The sequence below is a fragment of the Terrapene carolina genome, unplaced genomic scaffold (genome assembly GCF_002925995.2).
Source record: "Terrapene carolina triunguis isolate 2854851 unplaced genomic scaffold, T_m_triunguis-2.0 Scaffold714, whole genome shotgun sequence".
Taxonomy (NCBI): Eukaryota; Metazoa; Chordata; order Testudines; family Emydidae; genus Terrapene; species Terrapene triunguis.
Window position 1 is genome coordinate 18,266,598 of NW_020665065.1, and position 20,011 is coordinate 18,286,608.

General features: G+C 56.4%; 1 protein-coding gene across 4 annotated transcripts in view; it reads right to left on the reverse strand.

Moving 5' to 3' along the window:
- Positions 1 to 20,011, reverse strand: part of EPHB2 (EPH receptor B2) — a 143,217-nt gene that overhangs the window by 122,544 nt on the left and 662 nt on the right. For all 4 annotated transcript variants that reach the window (XM_026659973.2, XM_026659971.2, XM_026659972.2 and 1 more), the window contains exon 2: positions 13,029 to 13,713. In XM_026659973.2, the coding sequence (XP_026515758.1) occupies positions 13,029 to 13,713 (685 nt within the window). The remainder of the gene's footprint in view (positions 1 to 13,028; positions 13,714 to 20,011) is intronic.

Sequence of the window (20,011 nt, forward strand, 5' to 3'; positions counted from 1 at the left end):
GAGGAAGTACTTTTTCCACACAGTACACAATTAACCTCTGGAACTCATTGCCACAGGATGTTGTAATGGCCAAAAGTATAACAGGGTTCAAAAAAGAATTAGGGGGGTAGGTCCATCAAAGGCTATTAAGTCAAGATGGTCAGGGAGACAACCTCATGCTTGGGGCATCCCTAAATCTTTGGCTGCCAAAAGTCAGGAGCTGAGGGGTGGATCTCTCCAACATTTCCCTGTTCTGTACACTCTCTCAAGCTCTGGTACTGGCCTCTGTTGGACAGAAGATACTGGGCTACATGGACCATTGGTCTGACCCAATATGGCAGTTCTTATGGTGCAGCCTGGAAAAACCAAGAGGGGAGAGGGACGTGGGTCTATGCCAAAGAAGGGCAATGGCTGAAGAGACAGGAGCCTGGAATGAGTGCCCTTGGGGAAGAATTCAGAGGAAATACAGGTGGCAACTGCCATGAACTGTGACACCCACCACCAGTACATGCCTACCCCATTCCCTCTGACTCCTGTTAGAGAGGGATGGGACTGCACCTATCTTGGGCCTTTGGCTGTCCTTTGTGCGGTAGTCTCCAGGTCCTGGCTTAGATGGGTAGAAACGAACCCGCCCCCCTTGATTTGTTTTTAATTCAGTCTCCTTTCTTAGCCGTGGTCCTTCCTCCATTGCTGAAAGTGACAGAATGGGCCCCTTGAGCATCACCATGGGCACTCCTCCTTAGACCTACCTGGGGCAGCACCACATAGTCATCTCCGGAGCTTCCTCAAAGCCACTTCCCCCACCAGCACACCATAAAATTAGCCCCCATGGGGGACTAGCCAAGCTGTGGGGTTTCCTATTTCCACAAATCTGGTGCTGTCCATTTCCGGGGGAATACATCTGGCAGAAGAGAACACTGCACCTTCCATCTGAGGATCTCAGAGTGCTTCAACGCAGTGATGAATTACAACAAACAAGCCCACACCCCGGTGTCTGGGAAGTATCATCATCTCCATTTTACAGACGGGGAGTTAGAAGTTAAACAATTAGTCTGAGATCAGTCAGTGGCAGAACCCAAAGGCATGGCACCCAGTCAGTCCCCTGCTCTAGCCATGTGTACGTTCACATTCTCTCTTTCCTAGTGATTGTACGGACCCTGTTCTGGGTTTGATTTCCAGGTCCAGGTTTCTCCTCTTGTGATGCAGCAGGAGGAGGGCAGAGCTTAGTGGTGCTAGAACAGGTAACGAGAAGAGCTCTCTCCAGAACTCATCAGGAAGATGGGCAGGGATGTAAAGCTCTAGAAGTATTCCAGAGTAAGTGTCCACATGGGGAGATATTCCAGAACAGCTATTCCGGGCCATTTCCCCCTGCAGACAAGACTTGCTTGAAAAACTCTGACCACAAACTGCGTCTTAAAGGCAAACCGACAGAACAGTTCCCTGCAGAGTCCCTGCTTTCCCTGGCTCTTTGGGAAGGTCAGCGTAACCTCTGGGGAAGAGCCTCTGCTCCGGAGAGAGCTCTGTTCCTCACTGAGCAGCCTCCCTAGGGTGACCAGACAGCAAGTGTGAAAAATCGGGACGGAGGTGGGGGGTAATAGAAGCCTATACAAGAAAAAGACCCAAAAATCGGGACTGTCCCTATAAAATCGGGAGATCTGGTCACCCTACCCCCACCCCCATCGAAAAGGACCAAGCTCCTCCAGGAAAGTGGATCCTCCCCTCCCCCAACCAGAGCGCACAGTGGGTGCGGGGGGCGACCTGCATTCTCGCCGGGGAACGCACTCCCTATTCAGGGACATCTCCATGGCAGGCTTGGTTGGAGCTGAACTTACAGGGGACATATGCCACCTAACTCATGTGTCTGCCCCTCCCCCAGCCCCTTTCCCATGGCCGGGAGCCCGAGCGCTGTCCCAGAATTACAAGCAGAACAGGCTGGCACCTCCCGGGGCTCTGAGGCACTGAGCATGCTCAGTGTCGTTAATAGCCTGATGCTGTGCAGCTGTGATCCCCATGGCGGTGCTAATTGGATTCACAACACGCCGGGGTCAGCGAGAAACAGGAGGGAAAAGAATGCAGGAGGAGGAAAGAAAGGAGCAGCGTTCTGCCTGCCCAGACCAAGAGGGGCGCCCAGAGAATGGGACCCACATCAGCAGGGCCCAGCAGCACCAGAGCCCAAGAACCAGCACACACCGGGAGTCACGTAGCCAAAAACGCACCCCACGCAGATGGGACCATGCTAGGACGGGGCTAAGATGTGCCCATGCACAGAGGACATAGCTAGTCCGCAGGGCACACCACTTCCTGTGCACGGCGAATGTTTTCCATGTCCCGATGCCATTCACATCCAATGCCCTGGAATGAATCCCATTCTGGTGTGTGGCTCCCCAGAACAGCCTGAAGGCAAAGTGATAAAACCTGCCCACAGCCTCTGTGTCACACATTGTACCCAGCAGCACCGCGGGTCCCTGGGCGTGTCAGGAAGTTCACACCGACACGGGAGAAACGCTCACCCTTTCGCGGCGTTGTCCCTCCCTCAGGAGGGCAATGGGAGCTTCGTGCACGCAGACAATGCTCTGCATACGGCTCTCAAGGAAGCAACAGCAGCCACGTAGCCTGGCACAGCAATTCGTGTCTGTGTGGATCAGCCGCAGCCACGCAGCAACCACAACTGGCTGGTGTCTGGCTAAGCCGCTAATCACTCAGTCGGGGGGTTAAAGAACACGGTTCTGACATGAAACTCTGGGAGTGAGGCTTGTCCCACGTGCAGCATCCCTCTCTGGAGAGCCCAGAGTATCGAGCCTCCGGGGACAGTCAAAGGAGAGTTCTTGCCTCTCTCTAGAAACGCCTCGGAGAGCCGTGGAAACAGCCTGTGGCGCGCGGGTGAAATCCTCGCCCTACGGAACTTGCGGGGAATGTCCCGTTGACTCCAATGGGGCAAGGAGTGTTACTGCAGTGGTGCTGGGCTGGGACCCACTGTGCTGTATGTACAAGACACATCAGGCCTATACACCGAGACACACCACGCAAATCCAAAGGGGAGGCCACAGGACCACGCACAGCTCCTGCCATTGCGGGTCCATGGGCAGCTGCTTCTCACCTACCACCTGGCTTTAGCGTTTAGCCAGAAGCCTTTGCGAGCAGGCAGAGGGACACCGCTATCAAAGGGAGCGCTTGATTTCAGAGTCTGGTCCAAACAGACCTAGCAGAGCGCATAACAATAGCTCTGCCTCTGCCATCCCAGCACAGAGCCAATGAACGAGAGAGGCAGAGACAGAGACTACAGTGCATGGGGTGGGGAGGGAGTACAGACAAAGGGACGGGGCATGGAGAAAAACCGCAGAGGCAGAGGGAAGGAGAAAGTGAGGAAGAAGGAGAAGCCAGGAGGCTGTGTCTCTGGAGGGAAGGCCTGGGGGAGGGGCGTTCGGCTGCAGCATGTTAATGAGACCCTGGCAAACACAAGGGAAAGAAGCAGGCAAGGGATTGTGTCTGGGCAGAGGACAAGCAGTGCTACTCACTCAGTCTCCCATGTGGGGCCCTGTGGGATTGGGTAGCAGGGCCCAGGGGAATGGAAATCTCTTAACCACACAGAATTGTTAACTGCTCCCAAATCCTTTTGTGCCATGGCTGCAAGCTTAGAAGAGCTTAAGCTGTGAGATGCATGAACTTCCTCAATAAATCTCTCTTGTGCGGTGCCTCAAGCAGGTTTGCATTGTATTACCCAGATGAAAAGCCCTGCAGAGAAAGCTTGCAACTTTCCCAGCTCTTTAGCAGCGTTTGGGGCCTTTTAATCACTCGGGATGCATCTTCCAAATGAAATGCATTAATAATACAGCTCAGGCAAGCGGAGTGCTCCACCTCTGCGGGCCGGGTGCCGTGCAGGCTGCCCGGGCCATCTGATAGTACTTCACACTGAAGGCCGGCTTTTATATGCTTGTGTTTTGCTGTTGGAAAGAGGCCCAGACTTCCTCCCACCTCTGGAAACACGAGAAAACCTGCCAGCCACATGTACGGGTTAGTGCTCTGGGCCAGGCTGCTCAGGGACGGGGCAAGGCTAAGGAGGGATCTGGAGGGGAGAGGAAAGGGAGGTCACAGCTCCCCAGATCCCTATAAGAGAAGCAGGTTGGGAACCAAAGGCCCTTTCACTGTGCCATCACCGATCCTTTCCCTCTCCCCTGCTGTGGGGGCCCAGCAATGGGGCTGCCAGGGCTGGGCTGAGCCCCACAGGGAGGGAGCCCCCCCAAAGGGCTCTCCCTGCAGCCCTTCCACAACTCAGGTATGACTAAGCCCAGGGACAGCTGCGCTGCCCGGCTCTCTCAGCAGCGGGCTTTGGCAAACAGGCCTGGAGGCTCCCACGTTCACAGACCCAGCGCCCCACAGCTCGGGGTGGGGGTGGCTGGCGAGCGGGCAGCACTCAGCACCTTCCTGCAGAAGGGTGAGGCCCGCGGCAGGCCTGCTCCTGGGGGAGGCTACAAACACAGGAAAGGCTTGTGAGCTCTCCCAGGCCCTCTCTGCCTTGCAATGTGCCTGGGCGCCCGGCACTGGCAGGCCAGGCTCTGCCCCAGGGATTCCTGGGAAAGGCTCTGTTGTGCTGTCATGCAGGAGAGAAGGGATCTCGTATCCCATATTCTCCACAGGGGCTCTGCTGGGGGAAGAGATCTGAGACAGGGACACCAGGCAAACAGACTCCCAGGACATCTCAGCCGGACACACACAGCCCCTCCCCAAGAGGGGTCAGATCCCACTGACCCCAGCCACTGACTCTCCCTCCCTCTCTCCTCCAGCCCCATTCTTTCAGGGGGCCATACTCCTCCATCCTCCACTTCCCATGAGGTCTCACAGCCCCCTCCACAGGGGGCCATATGCCTCTCCCTCCATCTTCACCACTGTACCCTGTATCCTTCCCTCCCAAATCCCCACATGGCACCCCACCCATCTCACACCCCTCCGTCCCTGACCCCAGCCCCCCATGCCCTTTTCGTTCAGTGAGCCAATTTAGAGACCAGGCCCGCCTCTGTAGACACAAGCAGTGCTGGGCCCCAGCTACCATTGGTGTCTAAGCCAAATGTTACCCTGCCCACAGGCTACTCTGCTCAGCCCCATGGGGGTGGGGCAGTCCTGGGTCTCAGACTCTGGTGGGAATGGTTATTATCCCTGCAAACGCACTCTCTCTCTCCATGGATGGCCCCTCTCCTGTTCCCATTCTCCCTGGACTTTCCAGGAGCCCAGCCAGCCGTGGGAATCCAAAGCTGGGCCGTCAGGCCTGGCACCTTCCCCAAACACCTTCCAGCTCCAACCCCTCCATTCCCCCCATCACTGAGTCCCACCGGGCTGCCTCTGCCAGCGTGGCACCCAAGGGTGCTCCCCCACTTGCTGTGGTGCTGGTCTTGAGCCAGCTGCCCCAAGAAGACTGGATTGCAGGCCACTGTGTTATTAACCAGCACGTGGAGTTCAGAGCCGCACACGCCCTGAGTCACTGCACCTCCCCCAGTCCTGCTGCTAGGAAAACAAAGAGAAGACACAGCCCGGCTCTCCCCCACCTCACTCGCCTTCCCCCTCCTCTGTTCACTCACTTTCAAATTCCCTCCTCTCCTCTCAGCCCGGTCAGACTGGGCCACAGCCGGAGGCTGCCATGCCAAGCCATAGGCTTCATGAGTCTCCCAGGCAAGTGGCGGAAGCCCGAGCACCTGACCGGCTAAGGTCACTGCACCAAGGCGCCGGCAGCCCCGGCTGGCGAGAGCCCCGGCTGGCGAGAGCTGCTTGGGCCAGCACTGACATCGGGACCTGCAGCTCCGTCAAACCCGAAACATTTCCCGGAAGCCGGTCGATTCTCACACAATTCTTTATGAGAGAAAGTCAAAAGGAATCATTCCAACTTTCGCCTTTCCATTGGCTAGCAGCGAAACATTTCACTCTGATCAGGCCAAAATGTCTGGGTTTGATATCATCCGACTTTCCTTCATTTTGACTTTTATATTACGTTGAAATATCACATTTCATCCTATTTCGGTTTCATTAGTTTAGTTAATAATACATAGAATGTATTATATTTAATAGGGTTGCATAATATAAAAGTCAAAATAAAAGGAATCAACTTGAAATGAAGCATTTCAATGGTTCTCAACAGAATGTTTTTCAATGTTCATTCCATGGGAAATTTTGTTTTTTTGTTTCGATTCAGATTGAAGATTTTTTTCAGAATTTCCCGAGAACAGACACAACAATGTCCAGGTGCTCTCTGGAGCGGGATGGACAGGACCTAGCGCGGCTTTTCCATCTCTGTAGTATTATTTGTGTTACCAGCGCACATAGGAGCCCATCATGGGCCAGGACCCCACCATGGTAGGAACTGTATAAACACAGTATGTGTCATTGCTTGCAGCAGCCAGCCCAGCTCTGTGCTCATCAGTCGCTTGGGAATCTCGTTAACAACCCACCTCCTTACAAGAGAGAGGGCTGAGTGGTTCATTCTGGAGAACCTGCCCATTCTTCTGTCCTCAGAGCCTCTATGTCTGACCCTTGGAGGACACTGGTCCCCATGACCACTAGCATGGACCCCGAGACACCCAGAGCGCGTTGGTCCCTGTGATCACAAGCACCTACCGTACTACACCTGGCATGCATGGCGGGCCATGTTCTGCTCCAAGCAGGACTCCCTCTGGGCTTCCTTCAGCCCCTACTCCCTGGACGTTCCTCCTTGGAAGGTCCATTTCCCAACACCTTTCATATCTACCGGGATCTCCCTCTGCTATCCCTCCCTCCTTGTCTGTCTGTCCGTCCTCGCTGAGACGCGGGGTTGTACAAATGCCTCTGAATCTGCCTGCAAGTCCCCTTCAACTCTTCCATCTCCTCCTGGCTTCTGCCCACACTGTAGGCGCTCCAGCAAATCCCATCGTATCTGTCCAAGGCTGGCACAGAAAGCTTTACCCCGCTGTCCCACCCAAAGCCAGGGACCTGGGAGAAGTATAATGTCCTAGAGAGGCTGGCACAGCCTTGAGGTTTCAGGTCCCCTGCCCGGCCCCTACAAGATGTTGTGGTAGGGTACAGAGGCTGTAAACAGACACAAGGGATTGATGGAGAATTCCCCAGTGACGGCACTTCACTGGTATGTCCCAGGCCACCCTATACTGATGCCCCCCCCCATCCCCTCCATGCAAGTCCCAACACCAGGACATGTCAGGTGAGGCCACGCTACAGGGCAGTCTGTGCTGTTGTGGAGCAACCTACAGGCACTCGCAGGAGGCTGCTGTATATTAGAGGTCCTGGCTGCACTGATCTCTGCCAAGGGCACCAGCAGCCTCTATGACAGCCCCAAATCGCCAGGTGCCTGGGGGCCTTACAGTGCAACACTGCCTGGGGCCCCTGAGACTCTCCCCAGTGTTCTGCTCTGGCCCTGCCCCACGCTTGCCTGGCCCCTGCCCTGGGGCGTGTGGGGGCCTATGACCCAACACGCGCCTGCCCCAGGAGTACTCCAGGGACTGGCCTTTCCTGTTCAAAGATGGAGGCTGATCACGCAGACCCAAAAGGGCCCGTTCTGATCTCAGGCCAGTTCGTCCCTTTAGTTGTCACAGAGATTCAGGGAGTTTAAGGCCTGCCCGCTGCCCCTCCCTTCCCCGCTGGGAGGAGACGCAACCCCCACCCCGCAGCGAGCGCATTAGGATGCGCCTTTCCCCTCACAAGCCCCTCCGCCATATCTATAATTGATCTCGGAGAAACTCCGTCCTGACACCGATTGCCAAGATGCTATCGGGGCTGTAATGGGATTTTTATATTTAGCTTGGACAAGGGACGGCTCTGTTGGCTGCAATGAAATGTTTCAATAACTGTGTCTGCCCGGGAGCCAATCCGAGACCCCTGGCTGCGCTGGCTCTTTTCACTGGCTCGCCCGCTGTTCTTCCTCCCTCCCGTTATCTCAACCGCTTCCCTGGCTCGCTCTCCCCCACCATCCATCCTGCTCCTGGGCCTGGGAGTTCCCTTGTCAGTGTATTACACAGCTGCAAAACTTTACTTCTCTCTCCAACCACACTGCCACGTTCCCTTCCCACACCTCCACCCTGGCCTGGCGCTCAGCTGCATCCTGTTCACACCCCAGCTACTACCATCATCTCCAAGCCTGCCAGAGAGAAGCATTCCCTTTCCAGCAGCCTCTGAGCCGGCACTAGGGTGACCAGATGAGAGGAAGAAAATATTGGGACACATTGGGGGAAGGGGGTGTCTGCCGGCGGAGGAAGGAAAAGAAAAGAAAAGAAAAAAAAGCCGAATGCTGCCGGCGGAGCAAAAACCAGTGCTGCCGGTGGAGCGAAATATCAGGACAAACACCTAAATATCGGGATGTCTGGTCACCCTAGCCGGCACCGTGGTGGCTGACCCTGGGACATGTCTACACTACAGCCACATCAGCGGCACAGCTACGGCACTGCTGCGGTGTCACTGGAGCACAGACACTTCCTACATCAGCAGAAGCGGGGGTTCCATTGATGTAGGTAATCTACCTCCCCAAGAGGCAGTACCTACGTTGATAGAAGAATCCTTCTGTTGACCTAGCCACATCTACACCGAGGGTTAGGTCGACCCAACTACAGCACGTAGCTAGGTTGGTCTAATTTTTGAGTGTAGAGCAGGCCTGAACGTGGGTAGGAGAGAGCAAGGACATGGGCGTGCAGAAGGAGGAGAGAAAAGCCTCATTTCTCCAGGTGCACAGACAGTATCACAGAGACGTTGTGCCCTAGTCACTGTGCCCGGCAGAACCTTCGTGCTGGCATAGCCAGTACAAACGGGCTATATGGCAGCTGCATGGCCCTGAGGGCACCTTCTAGAGGAACATCCCTGTACCTGGTCCCCCTGCACGGGGCACTGTGGGGTGGGCAAAGAGCAGGCAGGAGGGTACAGGCCAGAAAGTTATGACATCCTAGAGATTCTGCAGACACTACAATGGCCCACAGATGGCTGCCCTACCCTGCACCAGGACTGAAATGAGCCCCGGAGCAGGGGGCATAATTGCCTCTCCTCTGGCTTAGGCAGGGCTGAATTCTCCCGACCGTCCCTTTTCTAACAGGAATGTTGGTCTCCAGGCCCTGCTCCATTGGTAAGTCACCGTGTCCCTTCGGCACAGCCCTGGGACCAATTTCTTTCATAGTGCCAGCTAGCTTTAGTGAGTCAGACGTTCATAGATTCCCAGGCCAGAAGGGACCACTGTGATCATCTGTAACACCGGCCAGAGACCTGCCTCCAAGTAATTCCTAGAGCAGATCTGTGAGAAAAACATCCACTCTTCAGTTTCAGTGATGGAAAATCTAGCACAGCCCCTGATAAATTGTTCCAATAGCTAATTACCCTCACTGTCAAAAATCTACGCTAGGAAGGTGGTGAAGCACTGGAATGGGTTCCCTAGGGAGGTGGGAGAATCTCCATCCTTAGAGGTTTTTAAGGCCCAGTTTGACAAAGCCCTGGCTGGGATGATTTAGTTGGGGTTGGTCCTGCTTTGAGCAGGGGGTTGGACTAGATGACCTCCCTAAGGTCCCTTCCAACCCCAATCTTCTATGATGATTCTATGATACGCCTTATTTCCAGTCTGAATTTGTCTAGTTTCAAACTTCCAGTCATTGGATCATGTCAGACCTTCCTCTGCAAGACTGAGGAGCCCAGTATTAAATATTTGTTCCCCAGGTAGCTACTTATAGACTGTGATCAAGTCACCCCTTAACATTATTTTTGTTAAGCTAAATAGATTGAGCTCCTTGAGTCTATCAGGATGAGGCAGGTTTTCTAATCTTTTAATCATTCTCTTGCCACTCCTCTGAACCCTCTCCAGTTTATCTTCATCCTTCTTCAACTGAGGACACCGGAACTGGGCACAGGATTCCTGCAGTGGTCGCAGCAGTGCCATGTACAGAGGTGAAATAACCTCTCTGCTCCTACTCGTGATTCCCCTGTTTATGCATCCCCGGGATCCCATTCGCCTTTTTGGCCACAGTGTCACACCGGGCGCTCGTGTTCGGCTGATTATCCACCGCCTGCAAAAGCTTTTTAAGAGACACTGCTGCCCAGGCTAGAGTCCCTCAGCGCGTATGGACGGCCTACCCACTTTGTTCCTAGATGTAACATTTACATGTAGCGTCAGGCTAATTTACCAAGCGATCCAGATCACTCTGAATCAGTGACCTGTCCTCTTCGGTATTTAACACCCCCCCCCTTCCAATTTTTGTGTCATCTGCAGACTTTATCAGTGATGATTTTGTTTTCTTCCAGCCCCCTGATAAAAATGTTAAGTAATGTAGGACTAAGAACCGATCCCCAGGGATCCCACGAGAAACCCACCTGTTCAATGACGATTCACCACTGACAATCACATTTTGAGACCAATCAGTTAGCCCGCTTTTAACCCCTTTAATGTACGCCAAGATACTCTTCTCTCTCTCTAGTTTTGAAATCAAAATGTCACACGGTACCAAGTCAAACACCTCACAGAAGCCTAAGTCTATTACGTCAGCACTGTCCCCTTTTACTCCCTGCCTGGGCTGCAGGCAGCACTCTGGAGGGGCTGGTGGAAACAGACAAGGGAGCACCCAGCGGGGTGACCCTCCGTGGTTCCACCTGGTCACCAAAGCAATCGGCTGGAGGTTGGCACAGTACAATGACACTCTGCACTCTTCCCCTGTACATCTGCTCCTCCCCCAAAGCCCCTCACCCTGCCCTGTAGCTGCCCACCCAGCTCCACGCACAACTCTGCGGATGCCTCAGTCCTCAGCTGCAGGCAAAGGGGGGTTCTGCACCGAGGACCAGGATGTAGAATGTTCCCATTAACTGATGATTTAATCCAGACATGCCCACAGTGATTAACCAGAGAACCAGCCCGCAGATCTTTGGGCCCTTCAATGACCACAGCCGACAGAGAACAGAAAAAACGTGACTCACACTTAATCTTTTACAGCAGAAAAACCACCAGATCCAAATCCCTGACGCCTCCAGCCAGGTATCACAGCACACCCACCCCTACCTGCAGCACATGACTCGGGTTCCTTTAGAAGGAGCTGTGAACAGCAAGACACCGGGCTCTGTCTGACCACTGGGAAGACCAAAGTGACCCCCTGAGCCCATTTCTGGGCCCTTCCTGCCACCCCCCCAGGACTGTGGAGGGCAGAGCTGCTCCAGCCAGAACCCTCAGCAAAGCCCAGTGGAAATCACGCTGATTCAGCTGTACTCCAGTCGCAGTGCAGCCCCTCTCCAGTGCCCGGCAGAAGGGGTTAATCATGGAGTTCTCGGGGATAAACAAAGTGCCAGCGGAGAGCGAGGGAGGGCCATGCTAGCTGGGACCCTGAGGGAGAGTTCTCCTCGCTGCTGAGCAGTGAGTGGGACTGGCAGACCTTGACTTTCTGTGCCTGCAGGAGGCTCTGGTCCTGGTGGTCTCTCCTGTGCTTGTATCTCTCTGGTTCGCCCAGGGCCTGCCTATCTGCTGAGGAATGTGTGATTCCCTCGAGAGTCTCCAGGCAATTGCAAGTGAAACTTTATCTCCAAGAAGCAGCAGCTAAGATGGGAGCTGGCACGAGTGTGAGTGGGCCTGAAGAGATGGGAGGAGGGGGGCAGTGGAACTGGGGGAGGAGGCTGGAAGGCCAGACGAGTTGCGGGGGAGCAAGTGAAAGTTATTCATTCCTGGGAGACCCTCTTCTGCTGCTCTCCCCTCCCTGCCACAGTAAGAGACCAGATTGCAGCCACTCCTAGCAGTACCTCGGTTAGACATTGCTCCCTAATTTGGACGTCCTGTTACAGTCTAAAAATAATCCCTTTGGATCGCAATTCTCCCTAAGAATGGACTCCCCTTCAGACCTTGCTGGCGCAGGGAGGGACTCTGCCCACCTATCCTTTCGCCACCTGTTCTGATTGGCTAGCGCAATCCTGCCCTGCAAAGCTAAGGGCTGCTGGCATCCTTGAGTTGCCTGACCCACAGGTGCCGAAATCAGGCAATGCTGGGACCCCCTAGCCAGTCGGGGGCGAGCCTTCCACTTGGCATTTCCCAGGTGAAGTGCAGATTGGCTGGGAGATCAGCATGCATGGCGGGCACTGAACATGGAACACGCCCTGTCTGTGTGTGCTCGGGAGTGCAAGGGTGGGTCAGCCTGGCCACGGCACACACCAGCGGGCACCCAGACCCGGGCACAAATGGGCAGACTGGCTCAGAAAGACAGGAGCGCACATGTATGAGCAGAAACTTAACTAGAAGGAGCAGGTGTTCACGGTGCCCCCAGGCACATGGACAAGCAGTCCAAGCAGGCTATGAACAGGGACCATGGTGATGGGAAATCAGCAAACGACAGAGAGAGGCGTATGGAGATCAGCCAGCCAGATCCATGTTTAGAACCAATGGCAGCTCTCAGAGATCATGAAGAGCCTGCAGAATGAATGGAAGGGACTGGATCGTGCTGCCCAGTGCAGGCAAAGCTCCCCATAGGAAGAACGAAGGGGCAGTGACTAGCCGCACACACACACACTGCTGCAGCCCTCACAGTAAGGCCCATCTGTTGATCTAGGCAGAGTGTGCTCCCTCAAGCCTTTGTTTGGGCTGGTCTCCTATTGTTCCCCTCCCTGGCTGCGGAGGGCACGGTCAGGTTGACAGAGCTGCAGATTAAAGCTACGAATCCTAATTCCTCACCCTGAGCAATGCCCACAGAGCCCAGGTTCCCCCACCCGCCTCCAGTGCCAGGAACCGGGGCCCACAATATCTCCTCCAAATCCTAGTCACCGAGAGTTTGCCAAAGAGTCACTGCCCGGCAGGCAGGTGCTGGGAACGGCTGATGCAGCAACGGAGCAGGAAGCTGGGGAGGGAGCAGCCAAAGGATACGTGGTGCCCTCAGACAAAGCCACTGCGCAGGGTAGGTTTGCTAACCGCATGTGAAAGAATCTGTGCCAGCCAACCTCCCTCTGCCTGCAGGAGAAGCAGCATTCTGAGGCACCTCCAAGAGCCAGGGGGCTGTGCCCTATGTGCCCTGGCCTAATACAATCACAGGTTCCCACGCTAAGGACGCAGCATCCTAACAAAAGCGAAGAGAAATGGTTACCTCTGCAGACGGTCCCGTTCTCCACCGATTCGTAGCCAGCCTTGCACATGCACCGTCCAATGGGCACCAGCCACTCCCCGTCCCCATTGCAGTACAGCTTGATGGGGACATCCACCTCCTCTGCGTTGGTAATGCACGACCCCCTGGCCGCTACCAGCGAAGTGCTCTCTGCTCCCGAGAGCGTCTCCTGAAACACGGCCCCGTTCTGGATCACTCGGGGGCACTTGCGGTAGAAGACCCGGACAGCGATTAAGGACATGCAGCCCCCATAGTCCTGGAACGCCAGATAGAATCCGTTCTTGGAGACCGGCCCGAAGCTGCGCACCTCGGTGTTGATCTTCATCACGCGGCCACCCAGGTCCACCTGGGAGAAGCTCTCATCAGCCGCAATGGTGTCCACCTTTGCCCAGGGGTTCTCCATCCAGTTGGGAAAAGTCTTGGTGGCCGAGTCAAAGTCAGATTCGAAGTAGTAGAGATTGAAGGTCTCCTTGCAGGAGCCGGGAACGCTTGGGATGCTGCTGCAGTCCCGGACGGAAAATTTCATCTCCACGTGGATGCGGTGAGCTCCTCTCCTCCGTATGTATTTGGTCCGCAGCCAGTTGTTCTGATTGGACTCAAAGACGTTACACACCTGGTACGTCCGGATCGTGTTCATGTACTCGTCGTATCCGCTCACCTCTTCCCACTGCGGATGGGACACAAAGAGTCAGTGGGCTGCATTGCATTTACATTCACTGGCAGTTAGCTTGGGCCCGTTTATGTACCTGGTGGGGGCACAGCTCTGCCTCCCCCCCCCGCCATCCCCTGACAGGCAAAGGCTCAGGCTGCCTGGGGGGGAGGAGAAGCCAGTTTCAATGTGGGGTCAGCTGCATCGGTACAAACTGCGCTGCACTAGGGTCAATTGTGTCGACACTAGGGCTCTGCCTAGGTGCAGCCACCCCAGGGTCTAATGCCAACGTACACTGAGTCCCTCCCAGTCTCCGGGCTCCCTGAGCCAGGGCACACGCCTCAAACGCTTCATGCTCATCTAATGCGCCACGCAGGCCGGTGCTGGGAATGGCTGATGCAGCGAAGGAGGGAGCAGCTGAAGGATACACGGTGGTGCACTACCCTGCCACTGCCGGGCCAGGACAAAGCCACCACACAGACCAGGGGCTCTATTCTCCCGGGTGGTTACTTGGTTTCCACTCGCGTTAGTGGGAGATACGTGCACTGACTGGCAGAGGAGACTCTCCAAGGATCATTAAAGTACCTACGTGTGTCTAGCACAGCCTGGGCTCTGGTGGAGGGGCTCTCCCCTCCCGGCCCATTCCACTGTCACAGGGGAAAGGGTTACTTGAGATTTTAAAAAGTAAATTGCAAAGAAACCCATGAAGGGCCAGAGTCTCCATCACCCTCCCCCGGAGCCGTCACTCACAGCTGGGCAAAGGGAGTGAATGGCAGCGGTTCACCATTGCACTGGTACAACTGACGGCCCGAAGAAGGGCAATGGAGTCAGACTCCAGGGGTGAAATCCTGGCTACACGGCAGTGAATGGAAAAACTCCCATTGTGCCTTTCAACGCTCCTTTACGATGGAGGCAGAGGTCTCGGGAATTTACTGGGCGTTTCCATATTTTTTTCTCCAAGTAAAATGCCGTCTCAGCCCTGCATCTCCCTGTCTGTGCTGGGGGCCTGGTGAATAACCTCATCCGGAGCTCTGCCTCCTGTCCCCACCCTGAGATGGGACGATGTGGAGTCGTAGAGGCCGCTGCACCAACCCAGCACTGCGCTCTGCATGGTCCAGAGAGAAAACTGGGGCTGTAACATCATCGTCTACTTTCCTTTTCTGACGCTGAGTGCGAGAACGTGCCTGCGCTGTGCCAGGTGCTGCAGCAGCAGGAACCGTGCAGCCCAAAGGCCTCTGTTCCACACAGAGCAGACACCACGGGGGCAGTGCAAGCTCCCACTCCGCCCACAAGCTTGGCCTGAAGCCTGGGGTCGACCGTGGAATTTGGGCTCCGGGGCCCATTGCTTCCATGAAAGGTTCCGTTAGTGCCATGTGGGACCGCTCCTCATAGAACGGGGATGCCAGGAACTAGCCTGAGATCTGCCGGCTCATTTTACACAAGGCATCAGCCTGGGCCCGACTCAACCAGCAGCCAAGACATGAGACGCTCCAGAGCCCTTGACTGATCCCTGGCCCAACAGTGCAGCATGTGATGGCTGCGCTCTTGGCCAGCACACAACTAAAGAGCCAAGCTTCCTGGCTCGGGCTGTCACAGACTCCTGTCCTCTGGGGACTCCCCGAGGGGACCCTGGGAGACACCCCCCAGCGGGTTACAAGGACACGTTTTCGGAGGCCCCGGGCCCCCAGGAGGTGGGCTCTGCTAAAGGAAGGAGCTGCCCCGCCAGCCCCTCTTTGCCATTAGCGTATCGGTGCAGTATTTCCTTCTCGCTCGCAGCCCCGCTCTGCCAGGAAAGGCATCCTGAGCCTTTGCAGGATCTACCCAGGGTGGGGCAGGGGGCACCTTACACCCCATTACACCCCAGCCTTCCCTGAACAGCCTGCACAACTCTGGGTGGGCGAGAGCAGGCCTACACCCCACTCTGCCGAGACAAGAACTCGTGAGCCTCGCAGAGCGCATCCCGTTCCTGACGAGGAGACGGGGCCGCCCTGCTCACCTCCAAGGGGCATGGCCAGCCGGGCCAGGCCTTTGTTGGTTGTAGCTTCGCTCTCCGCTGACTGGGAGACCATCATCTGGGAAGCTGAAACAGATCCCACCCCGCCCCACGCCCGCCATCCACCTGCCCCCCACCTGGGCTTTGGCCTTGTCAGGATGGTGAACCTCACTCACTCTCCCCTTCCAAGCTGCCCTGCTCCTGCGCTAGCATTCCTGGGGCGCTTGCACGGCTCCCCGGGACGTGCCGCGCCCGCTGCACTCGAGGAAAGCTCTGGGCTAGGCAGTGTAGGTCCAACCCAAACAGGGACTAGCGTTTTGACTTCTCAGTGCCAGGCTGGGCAGGGTTCACACACATCGCTCAGGGCATTCGCCACCCAGATTAGACCCGTGTTAAGATGCTGAAGGAGAACGATTCACTCCAAATTACTTGTCAGGGCTCCTTTCACTGCCCAAAATGGAGCAGAAACCCCAGTTAACCACTTGGCCCCTAGGCTGAGGCCTGGCCTCCACCTTGTCTGCAGGGAGCTGCTCTGGTTTGTGAACAGGGTTTGCTGCCCAGCACCCTGCTCTGTTCCCAGGAGATGGAAGGGGTGTGTGTGCCTGGCATTCTGGGGGCTGTGTGGTGGGGCTGAGGCAGGACGTGAATCCCATCTGCGAGCAGGTCACGTCTTTCCCAGGGATCCTCTCCAGCAGAGGCCCGTTAACGGCCCAGCCTCGCAGTAAAGTAACACGAAGCCTTTCGCAGATACTCCCACTGGTCCCACCGTGGTTACAAACGGGGCAGACGCTCCACGGGAACCTGCTCCCTCAGGAGTTCCTAACTTGGAGGTAAAATCCTTTTCCAGGCTGAACCTTGGGCCAGGGACATCAGCACTGGTGGAAGGTGCTGATTAGCAGCCCAGGAAATGGAAAGTGTCCGGTTGGCTGCCAAGCAGCAGCAGCATGAGCAGTGGGGCAGCCAAGCTTCCCGCACTGCGAGCACGTGGCTGAGGCCGAGGGGCCCCTCGGAGAGGAGAGGGGAGCTCAGTCACTCCTCGGCCTCTGTCCTGAGACTGCCAGCAAGGAACGAAGTCAGGGCCCCTGCGGTGGCAGGGCCTGTGCAGAGGGCACTAAGCCCTTACCCAGCAGCGCCCAAACCCAAACTTCTCCTCTCGCCCCCCCCCCCCCCCCAGTAATGGAATGTGTCCACCCCACCCCAGCTGGGAGCAGAGTTGCAGCCGGCTGGGAACATAGCCGCGTCCAGGAGCAGGGACCAGGAGCAGGGGCAGGGACCGAGAGCGGGGGCCGGCAGTGGAGCAGGGGCCACAGCTGCGGCTGGGGGCAGGGCCGGAGTGGCGCTGGGCACAGAGCGGGACTGGGTGGTGCTCCCTCCCGCGGGGGCTGGCATGAGTCCCACCATGCGCCCCACACAGTTTGGGGACCACTGCCCTGACTGAGAGCCACAAACTCACCTCACATCAGACATGGAACGAACCTACAGGGAAAACAACCTCTCTAGACATTTGGCATGTGTGACCGGGAGGGTCCCTCTTGTTTTATGGCTGCTTCCTACCCGCCTCCCCTAATCTCCCCACCTCTCACGCCCCACACCTAAACCCACCAAGCTCATCTAGACAGGCAGCTCTTTGAGCCGGGGACCCTGTTGGCATTCTACATTCATACAGCCCTTGGCTCCATGAGGGCCTGGGCCAGGACTGTCCTCGGCATGACGGTAACAAATAAATTACAGCAAAACCCTGAGTGAGACTGACTGCCCACCGACCTCACCGCCCTGTGTCCCTGCTCCCTCTTTCCACGGCCCCCCAGGTCAGTCTGGGTGACACGCTACGCCGACACACACACAAACCGTTCCTGGATGTTCTTTGTCCCTAGTTTTCAAGGCCACGGGGGCAGACTGTCAAGACTTTCTGTACCCAGCAGGTTCCACGGCATGTTCTCAAGGGGAGAGACTGGCTGCTGGAACTCTGACCCCAACTGCCAGCAGAGCCGGCTGGTTTGACGAGCACCCCAGCGCCTCCCAGCTCACTCCAGGGGCTGGGAGAGGAGACCCAGGACCCAGGTAACACCCAGGAAATACACATGGACTCCCTGGGGCTGGGAAGGGCTCCCAGTGACTGACTCGATCCATCGCTCAGGGCACGGCTGCAGGGCTAATCACATGCTTTCTAGAGCTCCCCCAAGGGGCTGGGACCTGCTTCCTGCCTTGGTGGTGGAGCTGACACCACGGCCTCCCTATACAGTCATATTTGGGATGTTTCCCCTGCTATTTCCCTGGGCTTTCCCTGGGGCAGGCTCATCCATGTGCTAAGGTGCCGTCCTGGTGACTAATGGCAATAGCTGAGCCTGTCTGCTGCGGAAGGTCTCCTGGCCGATCTGAAGGCCATTATTACATCTCCCATAGCTGCCTCTTCTCCAGACTGACCCTGCCCAGTCCCCTGAGCCTTCCACACCTGGCAGGGTTGGTTTGCCAACCTCTCCAAGCTCTCTCCAGCCTCTGGTTCCCAATGCTGCAGCGGAGGCCTGGCTCTCAGCTCCGTGCCATGTGGGGCGCTGGGAAAGGCACTGATCTGACACAGCTGAGCACCGCAGACAATGCTCCCCAGGCTGTGCGGGTGGCCTCCCTGTGGGGGCTCCCGCTCCCCCACAGAGCCCAGTACGGCCAGAGAGGGCAAAAGAAAGGTTCTCTTTGCCTTGGATGTGGCAAAACTCAGCCCCAGTGCTGACTGTCCAGGCTGCTGCTGAACATGCAATCAATGGAGCCCAGGTGGAAGGCAAGCGAGTCTCCTTTCCACAGAGCGAATGGACACGCCACGAATCCACGTGCTTGCCAAATAAAGCCCTTTGCCCCTCTTCTGCTCCTGGCTCCTTGCAGAGGCCTGAAGGCTCCTTCTCAGGGGAGAAACCGGTTAACATTTGGGGACGTCTCCCTTCGGCACAGATGGCGCGGAGCACACCCTGGAGCAGGAATGCATGGCTACCCAGCAGGCAGGGGCAGGGCCAGGCACAAGAGTTGTTCATTTGTGGTGTGCACAGATGTGATAGGGACACTGGCTGGGAGGAGGCTTAGCAACCAACTGAGCTTTCCCAAGAAAGCAGAGCTCCTCCCATGGCTTTGCCCAGGCCAGGGAAGGTGCAGCATCCGGGGCTGGCCCCACCCCTCCCACAACACCTAAAGCCAGCATCTTTCCCATGGCGCAGGCAGCAACCAGCATCTTTGGTTGTAGCAGCAGGAAGCAGCGGTGTCCAGGGCTGCCAGGTTCCTGCTGCAAGCCGGGAGCAGCACGAGGCAGCGAGTGTCTTTGGAAATGCTAAGCAGCACACTCCGCTTGGAGGGCGGCAAGAGGGGGAATCCGGTAGGCACTGGTGACAAAATCCCAGCCGGCTGGAATGGCATAGCCATAAGCCTGCTCACTGAGAAGCCAAACAGTTTCCCATGGACATGAAACCAGATGTGTTGGGCAGAAGCCCTCCCTGCAAACAGGACTGCCTTACCCAGCCCAAGGCACTAGCCAGAGCTCCCAGGGTGCCTCATCATTCCCAGAGCGGACCCCTCCGCCGCTTACCGCCAGCGTCAATGCCAACTCTCAGAGAGCTGCCAGAGCATGCCTGCACTACGGCCCTGGCCCTTCAGGCTGTGAAAAGCCTCACGAGAGACCCTGAGGCCCTGCAGTGCTAGGCACTGAGATTGCTCCGCGCACGTTTAGGCTAAATACCCAGCGGAGGCACTCACATAAAGGCAGCTACATATTCCTCACATGGTTCCAATTTTCCTCATTTGCACGGTCCACAAATCTGCAAGGGACAAAGCAGGAGACCCTTGGGACAGGCATGGGGGGGAACCTTGTTTTATTTCTTACTATCATCTATATTGCAATGGAAAACTGCAGCAGGTTTTGCCCCACATTTTGGTCACTGGTTGTTAGCAACGCTGAGTGCTATTGGCCAGGAGGGATGAGGAGGAAGCAAATGAACATTCAGTCACAAAATCTATTGACGGGAACTTCCCTGCCCTGCATGAAACAGAGCTCTTCCAGCATGATCATCCAGAAGATGACTGTCTTACAAAGGCAGTGGCACCAAATTACAGGGGCAAGTAGCACGGAAAAGCAACCAAAACAACACAACAAATACAAGTGGGTCCCCGTCCCCATGCCCTCCCACATGCAGGGTGTGTACTGGCCCGGTCCCCGTCCCCTCCCACGGGCAGGGTGTGTACTGGCCCGGTCCCCGTCCCCTCCCACGGGCAGGGTGTGTACTGGTCCGGTCCCTGTCCCCGTGCCCTCCCACGGGCAGGGTGTGTACCGGCCCGGTCCCCGTCCCC